An 8827-nucleotide genomic window follows, 5' to 3' on the forward strand; every position below is an offset into this window, starting at 1 on the left:
GGCTGAGGCAAAAGGATTGCTTGATCCCAAGAGTTTGAGTCTATAGTGAGCCATGATCACGCACGTCTCTGCACTCCAGCCTGGGTGACAGAGTGAGACTCTATCTCAAAAGCAAGACAAAATAAACACAAATGATATAAACTTGCAGTTAAATACATTATATTAAAAATAGTGGTAATAAATACTTAAAACATTCTAGTTCTTAAATTTTACTATTTGTCTAGCTTTCAGGGTTATTTATGTCTATCACAGGGCAACCAACTGTCCCTGTTTGGTCAGGACTGAGGGATTTCCTCAGTGCTAAAAAGTGATAGAGAAAATGTTATTAGTGCAGATTAAACTTAAAAGTGTGTGGCCAGGCACAGTGCCTCACACCTGTAATCCCAGCACTTTGGGAGGCCAAGGTGGGCAGAGCACAAGGTCAGGAGTTCAAGACCAGCCTGGCCAAAATGCTGAAACCCCGTCTCTGCTAAAAATACAAAAATTTGCCAGGTGTGGTGGCAGGCACCTGTAGTCCCAGCTACTCAGGAGGCTGAGGCAGAAGAATCCCTTGTGAATCCAGGAGGCGGAGGTTACAGTGAGCCGAGATTGTGCCACTGCACTCCAGCCTGGGCTACAGAGCAAGACTCCATCTCAAAAAAAAAAAAAAAAAAATGTGTTAGCTGGGTATGGTGGTGTACACTTGTAGTTCCAGCTACTTGGGAGGCTGAGGCGGGAAGATTGCTTGAGCCCGGGAGGCAGAGGCTGCAGTGAGCCAAGATGACACCACCACACTCCAACCTGGGCAACAGAGTGAGACCCTGTCTCAAAATAAATAAATAAAAATAAAAGTGTGCTGCGGGGCCAGGCGCAGGGGCTCATGCCTGTAATCCCACCACTTTGGGAGGATCACTTGAGCCCAGGAGTTCAAGATCAGCCTGGGCAACATAGGGAGATATCATCTTTACAAAAAATCAAAAAATTACCTGGGCGTGGTGGCACGCACACGTGGCCCCAGCTATTTGAGAGACTGAGGTGGGAGGATCTCTTGAGCCCAGGAAGTCAAGGCTGCGGTGAGCTGTGATCATGCCACTGCACTCCAGCCTGAGCAGCAGAGTGACTGGACAGCTTTCCAAGATTGAGACCTCCTCTTTTAACCATTCTCTGTGTGTGTGTGTGTGTGTGTGTGTGTGTGTGTGTGTGTGTAGTGAATTAGATAATGCATGTGAAGAGCTTAGTATAGTGCTTGGCAAAGTAAGGGCTTATTAGCTGTTGTTCTATTTATGGTCTGTAGCTGGTGACTTTCAGTTCTCTCTGCAAGCAGTAGGCCTGTATGTCTATCCAACCACCTGCTTATGTAGCATGTGGCCTTTGCTGTCCCACAGGTGGCTCCAACTCAGCTTGGACCAAACCGAACTCTTCTCCTCAGCTTCCATCCTCAAACCTGGTCCTTCTTTCACGTGTCTTATTATGGTGAATCCCCTCAGCTGCCCGGGTCCCCCAACCTCTCCCATCCAGCAGGTCACCGAGGCCTGCTCATTCTCCTGCCTTGGCAGCTCTTTTCCGTGTCCATTTCTCCCCATTCCCCACCGCCGCTGCCTTCATTCTGACCATTGGTATCTGTCTCCAGGACTGCTACAGCAGGCTTCTGGCTGAGACCCACGCCTTGAGGATTGCCACCCCCAATTCATTGCCTATACACTAGCGAGAGGGATCTGTCAATAATACGAACCTGGGCCTGTGCTGATCCAGTTGGAACCCCTAGTGGCTTCCAGGATGCTCCTTATCTTCCTTGAAGTCCTCATGCTGTGGCTTCATCTCCTCCTTTCGTGGGCTCTGCCCCCACCCTCTAGATTCCTTCCCATACCCCATCTTTAGCTCAGAGGCCTTTGCCTATGCTGCTTGTTCTGCATAGAATATCCTTCCCTCCCCTACCTCACCCAACCCCATCCCCTTCACCTAGCAGCTCCCATCTACACTCAGCCAAGGTGATTCTAAGTTCTAGGAAGCAGGCCGGATACGGTGGCTCATGCCTGTAGTCCCACCACTTTGGGAGGCTGAGGCGGGTGGATCACCTGAAATCAGGAGTTTAAGACCAGCCTGACCAACATGGTGAAGCCCTATCTCTACTAAAAATACAAAATTAACCGGGCGTGGTGGCGCGCCTGTAACCCCAGCTACTCAGAAGGCTGAGGCAGGAGAATCGCTTGAACCCGGGAGGTGGAGCTTGCAGTGAGCTGAGATCGCACCACTGCACTCCAGCCTGGGCAACGGAGTGAGACTCTGCCTCAAAAAAAAAAAAAAAAAAAAAAGAGTTCTAGGAAGCAGTCTCTGGCTTCAGTCCCCATCCTCCTCGGGTTGGGCTAAGTGCCCCTCCCTTGTGCCCTGGCACTCAGGACTTCCCCTAAGTAAGCACACCTGGCACTCATGGCACTGCACTGGCTCCCTGGCGCCCACCCGAGACCGAGTTCTCAGAGGACAGAGGGCGTGTTGTACTTGTGCCGGCCTTCCTAGCACCTGGAAGCATGACGGGTTCCCAGTGGATGTTTGGGAAGTTAAATTATTGTAGGGGTGGTGCTAGAGTACTTACGTTGCCGCTAGACCTACTGGGGGTGAGCAATGAGGGAGTGAAGCGAACAGCGTGTGGACTTGCTGGACTTCTTACCCGTTTGTCTTGTCATCCTCATCCTCACAGCCAGATGAAAACTCGCTGGATTTTTCCTCCTGTATGCTACGGCCTGGGATTAAAAATGCTCAGGAACTTGCCTGTGGAGTGTGCCTCTTGAACGTGGACTCGAGGAGCCGGGTAAGCCACGCAGCCTCGTTGCAGGTGGCAGAGGGCTTCCCTAACGTGACTCGGGACGACCTCATCTGGCTCACTTTACTGCGAAGTTTGTGACCAGAGGTGGGGATTTTCTCAAGTCCTAAAAGCTGATGATAGGAGCAGACACATCCCCTCGTGAGGGCAGCGGGGGAGCTGTGGAGGGAGTGGACGCGGCTCTCATGCCTGCAGCACCCTGTACGTAGTGGGGTGGTCAGGAGGAAAGGGTGAACCTGTAAGGATGTGTTCGGAGGCAAGAGGCCCTGTTCTGGGAATGTTGTTGACCTGTGGTTTCAACGTTATTTCAGAAAGAAGAGAAGCCTGCAGAAGAACATCCTAAAAAAGTATGAACCAGTTACACCTTATCTTAGCGTCTCCATTTTAATTTTGAGTGTGGAGGGCAAATTGGATGATTCCATCCATTGCATCCTGAACTGTTCCAGTCATGAATCCTTCACTGAGTCAGTCTGGTTCCCATAATGTTTGATTGAGTCTACTAATGTGTCTGTGTGGCTCCACTTCTGTCTTATTTGCATGCTTGTTTCTCATAATTGGCTTCTGGTGTTGCAGTTATTTTTCTCTGTGATGAATGGGGTGACAGAACGAGCAACTTCTGGAAGCCTGGAAGGTGTAGTGACACACAGAAGGAGATCAAAGAGCTTATCAAGATGTAGCCATTTAGCCATATTTTAACAGACAAGCCACAAGTTGGGTTTCAGAGTTTTGTTTATATGCAGTGCATTAGAACACTAACCCCAGGACGCGGCTGAGGTTTGGACTACTGTTCCATGGCTGGCTGTAGCTTACCGATAAGCCTACTCATCTGGAAATAATTCTTATGTGTTTAATGCCCATTCATTTCAAGGCGTTTTTTTTTTTAACTCTATACCTGTTTGGACTTTTTGATAATGTAGATTGAGTTATTCGCTCCCAATGCCATTCGACCCTAAGAGTTGTTAACTGCCGTTCTCTGACTCTCTTGTTCTCGAACTCTTGTAATTTTTTGTCATGATAGGCTTGTGGTCAGCTGCAGAAGTGTAAAGGATTGCATGCCGCAGTCAGATGCCAGCCTTAGGAGGAGGGCTTCCTTCAGCACAGTGAGGGATCCAAGCTATCCACAGCCCTCGGCTACTTTAGTTCCCCTTATGATTCCCCCGCTCCGCCCCATAACCTCTGTCTGCCTTTTCCATGGAAGATTTGGCCGCCTTTTCCCGAAACTAGGTTTAGTGGTAACAATTTTATAGCTTTAATTAGCAGTAAAAAACCTTCTCTCTTAAATTCCTGTAGCTACCCACTCAGCTTTTGTGTGTGCCATTTTGGCCTCAGCCTCTGTGATCTGGAGAGATGTACATGTTGGTTTCTGAAAAGCTCTGAGATGCAGAAAAAGCCTGACTTGTCCCACATCTCTGTTTATTTCTGGCAGGCATTCAACTCAGAAACAGACAGTTTCAAGCTGGCCTACGGAGGGCACCAGTATCACGCCAGCTGTGCCAACTTCTGGATCAACTGTGTCGAACCAAAGCCTCCTGGCCTTGTCCTGCCTGACCTGCTCTGAACAACTCCTCTGTGAAGCACTGACTCTTTTTTTTTCTGTGACACCCCACGGGGTGACAGGGACCAATCAGTAGAATGCGAGCACTGCACAGTTTACTTCCCTGAATTGATATGAAGAACACCGCAAGCGACGGGGCCCCCGTCACCCCCACGGCCAGTCTGCGGGGCTTCAGGTAAAATCGTCCCACTCAAGCGGCACGTGGCGCCAGAAACTTGCTCACTTCTCTCTACTTTTCTTAAGGTTTTCTAAAATACAGACCACAGCTTTCTGGATCTAAGGAAGAACTTGCTGCTGCAGTATTGAAACTGTGAAGAACTGACATTTTTGAAGAAAAATAAACTACTGTTGCGGGACTAGAATGGGCAGCTGCTTGGAGCCAGTGCTTGTTTTTACCCAGAACACTTACTGTCCTGTGAAGTAGAGTGCATTTATTTGCATTTAGTTTGTTAATGTCTGAAATGAATAAAAAGAGGAAATTACGATTAAACTGATGTTCTGCTTTTTATGGAGAAGATTCTGCCCATCTGCCCTGGACAGTAGCAGGGAGGTGAGGGCAGATTTTACCCACTTGGCTGTCACAACTGAACCAGTTCTCTACTCCTTCCCTTCATTGCTGTCAACGCTCAAGACTTTTTTCCAAAACATGCCTGCAGTCCTGAAGAATGGCACTCTGCAGTCCTGAAGAATGGCACTCTGCAGTCCTGAAGAATGGCACTCTGCAGTCCTGAAGAATGCTCATTTTCACACAGGCCCAAATCCTGTGTATCAGGATAATATCCTTCCCTGCAGGAGCCTTCACTGCAAACCTGTTTTGCTGCATGCAAAGACTGTGACCATGGAGTTTTCTCAGACAAGATTTGTAAAGGCAGTGGAATGAAATGTCTTGGCAGTGGCCGCTCTCCACATTTCCAAAGATGACTACATAGGGACCAACACTGCCTGACTTTGCAGTATCTGTGAGAAAAACCTGAAAATTAATTCAGGGTGAAAATGTGGAGTTCTTGGCCTAGTGTAAAGTATCAAGATGTATATTTATGGGATAGATACATGACTTAGAAGAAAATTGTCCAGAAATAGTACTGAGTTTTAGATGGAAAAGACTCGTGCTTCCTGGAGTAGGGAATTTTCTTTGCCATTTAATCTGAATGCATAAAATTAGGGGGAAAACTCAAGTGGCTAAGAGCTGTTATTCCTAGGAAGAACGTACCAATCTAGGGCACACGTCTCTCTGAATTGTTGATTATGCGCTTTATGAAGAGATTTTTCAATCTCATGTGCTTTACTTTGTGCGGTTTAGGCCCTCTGACCTAGACTTTTATTTTTAAACCGACAAAGTTGGTCTTGTCTATAATTGCTGCTTTTACATAATTTATTTTCCCTTCTCAGAACAAATTCTATCTTGGTCCGTCTTACAGCTTTTCCATGTTCTCCAAGAAAGGTGTGGAACATTTTCATTAAACAGCTGTTGCCGAGGCTCCTGCTTGACCTTCTGCACGCCCCAATGCAGAGAGAGGCACCGAGGAGAGAGAGGCTTTCCTCACTCGCTCCCGATGACACCGTCTCTGGCCGTTCCTGACTGAGACAGCTCACTCTGAATTGGTACCTTTGGAGCTTTTGCCCACCACAAGGCTAATGGGGTGTTTCTAACAACACAGGAGGGACAGCTTGTGGCAGGCTTTTCCTGAGGCCTCGGTGCTTTCATCCTGGGCAGCACCAGGTCCACATGGAGCTGGAATGCAAGCAGGCTTCTAATTGGTCTTAAAAATTTCTTTCTTTTTTTTGTTTTTTGAGATGGAGTTTCACTCTTGTTACCCAGGCTGGAGTGCAATAGCACAATCTCAGCTCACTGCAACCTCTGCCTCCCGAGTTCAAGCAATTCTCCTGCCTCAGCCCCACGAGTAGCTGGGATTACAGACATACGCCACCACGCCCGGCTAATTTTGTATTTTTAGTAGAGACAGGGTTTCTCCATGTTGGTCACGCTCGAACTCCCAACCTCAGGTGATCCACCTGCCTCAGCCTCCCAAAGTACTGGGATTACATGCATGAGCCACCGCGCCTGGCCTAAATTTCATAACAGAACCATGACAGCAGAATCTACCTTTGCAATAAGAATGTTTCCCAGGAGTTAGAGACCAGCCCTGGGCAAGATGGCAAGACCCCAGCTAATTATACAAAAAATAATTAGCCAGGCATGGTGGAGTGCATCTGTGGACATTTGTGGTCCCAGCTACTAGGGAGGCTGAGGCAGGAGGATCACATGAGTCCAGGAGTCTGACAGTGACTGTTAAAAATTTCTTTCTTTTTTACAACAGCCTAGGTGATGAGAGAGACTGTGTCTCTTAAAAAAAAAAAAATAGTAAGTTTCCCAATTTGAAATGTTGCTGAGACATTTTTTTTGAAATGCTGTGTAGATGCCTATCATGTCACAGTGGCCCAGTATCGACATTTTAAAAAGTAAGCTTGTTAGCTGGGCTGGTTTCTATTCCTGAGAAATTCCAGAATGCCTCAGATACAATTCCTTAGTATAATTCCCACTTTCCTTACCAAGAGCGATAGGCTTAGTCACTCCGTGGGGGGTGCCACAGGAAAATTCAGCAGACGTCAACAGAAAAGCCTTTGCTATGAAAAGTATTCACTACCTTTCATATCTCTTGAATACTTGAAATGTTTAATTAGATGCCACCAATAGGGATCCAAGGAGTGTGGGACACCATTGCGCTGCTTTTCTTTATAAACATTTATTATAATGACTCAACACTGCATTCAGCTTCACCTCAGCTCTTCCTGTTAGCCAGGAGCCCCGTGTCCTTGGAAACCGTAACCAAGGTTACTTATTTCCATACTGTGTATTGTGTCAGCCCGTTTCACCCCACTGCTTGAATGGCGATTAATAGCACTTTTCTTTTTTTGGTGGGATGTTTTGCCTTTAAAATTTTTATGGCTTAGTGTGTAATTTCATTTTTGTCTGGACATGCTTGAGATAGAAGAGGTACTGGATGTATTAGGATATTTTCCATGCTTTATTTTTCCTGTGGCTACTAGTTAGCATTTCATAGGGGTTGTGAATTTTTGATTATTTGAATATTTTGTGTCCATACACATATTTGAAGGGTTTTGGGGGTCTTATTTGTTTAAAGGTGTCTTCTGTTTGCCTGTTTAATGTGTACTTCAGCTTTGCAAAGATTATAGGGCTGTATGTTACAGAAATAGGAGATGCTGGCCCTGTACTGGGGACCACTACAAAAATTCCCCTGAACACCTTTGAGGTCAAATGCCTGCCTTTGTGAACAGTTCATAAACTGACATTTTCAGACATCTGCCATTCAGAAGGGAGCACTGTAGCCTGCTGTAGACCTTCCAGCAAATGTCAGAATGCAGGGCAAGATGTGTGTCGACTGTGTTTTTTAAGTTTAAATTACTTATTTCTTCAGGTGAGTGTGCACCAAATAACAATACTGAAAGGCCCGCCCCTTGCAAGGCCGAGGAAATAAAGCTTAAGTGAAACAGCTCTTGGGGGGAAAAATGCCACTTTACGAATACTTTTCTAACAAAATAGCATTATAATGAAGTTTTTACTTAATTCCATTATTTATATGTTGATGTGAATGTAAGTGGTTAAAAAAGTATTCTTGTGGGACATCTCATTACTTTGTAGCTGTGGCGTTATTAACCAGTGAATGCTGTGGTCCGTAGCAAAATGCGTTGTCTTCTGTGTGATGTGGAATTCAGGCCTGTAATTTTAAAAGATGGTGTGGTTTTTCCCTTGTTCGTATTTTAATAAACAACTGCTCTAATTGATATGTTTAGATATTATAAAGCTTTACCTTTAAAATATTTTCAGGGTCTGTTCTGAAATCACCCACTGTTAAACTTCCCTCACCAAAATACAAGTGTAGAAGAATGTCAGGCTACTAGACCTTTTCTTGGTCTTGTCTTTGTTGGGTTGATTTCACGTAGATGCAAGTCACGAGGATGAACAGGGGCCCACGCACTTAAGATTACAAAGGTGTTCAGCTTCCTGTGTGTGAAGAACTCTTAGTCACAGCCCCGCAGTGCTGCTTGCCAGGAATTCTACAGGTGATTTTCATTAATTACGAAGAACATCGGTCACCAGGTGTCTTCTCGCCCTAGGACAATGGTTATTTGGGGGCTCTTATTCAGAAACTCCCAGACTCAAAGCTCAGCCTCATACTAAAGCAGCCAGAGCCTCCCTGGATTATTTGTTTTTTTGTTTGTTTGTTTTTGATCTTACAGCATTTGTTGGTTCCTCTGATTTCTCATAGAAACTATTAATTTTTTTCCTTTTAATTTTTCTAGAGAATAATGATGCATGTTTATAACAGTGGGCAGCCAGGGGTATAAAGCAATAAAAGGTAGAACTTAGATGGAAAAAACCATTGCCACAAACCAGGTAAAATGTTTCGTGGATATTTGTCTAAGTATGTAGCTACTGGCCTATGTATGGCTTC

The 8827-nt window shown here is 45.8% G+C and overlaps 1 protein-coding gene across 14 annotated transcripts in view; it reads left to right on the plus strand.

Moving 5' to 3' along the window:
- The window catches only part of SYNRG (synergin gamma), a 96294-nt gene extending 88025 nt beyond the window's left edge, over positions 1 to 8269 (plus strand). For 10 of the 14 annotated variants that reach the window (XM_050764569.1, XM_050764572.1, XM_050764575.1 and 7 more), the window contains 3 exons: positions 2675 to 2785; positions 3109 to 3144; positions 4224 to 8269. In XM_050764569.1, coding sequence (XP_050620526.1) covers positions 2675 to 2785; positions 3109 to 3144; positions 4224 to 4355 — 279 coding nt within the window. In that variant the 3' untranslated portion in view covers positions 4356 to 8269. The remainder of the gene's footprint in view (positions 1 to 2674; positions 2786 to 3108; positions 3145 to 4223) is intronic. The other 4 variants (XM_050764571.1, XM_050764582.1, XM_050764583.1 and 1 more) reach the window with 2 other exon arrangements.
- The last annotated feature ends 558 nt before the right edge of the window (positions 8270 to 8827 follow it).

The sequence above is a fragment of the Macaca thibetana genome, chromosome 16 (genome assembly GCF_024542745.1).
Source record: "Macaca thibetana thibetana isolate TM-01 chromosome 16, ASM2454274v1, whole genome shotgun sequence".
NCBI classification, from domain to species: Eukaryota; Metazoa; Chordata; class Mammalia; order Primates; family Cercopithecidae; genus Macaca; species Macaca thibetana.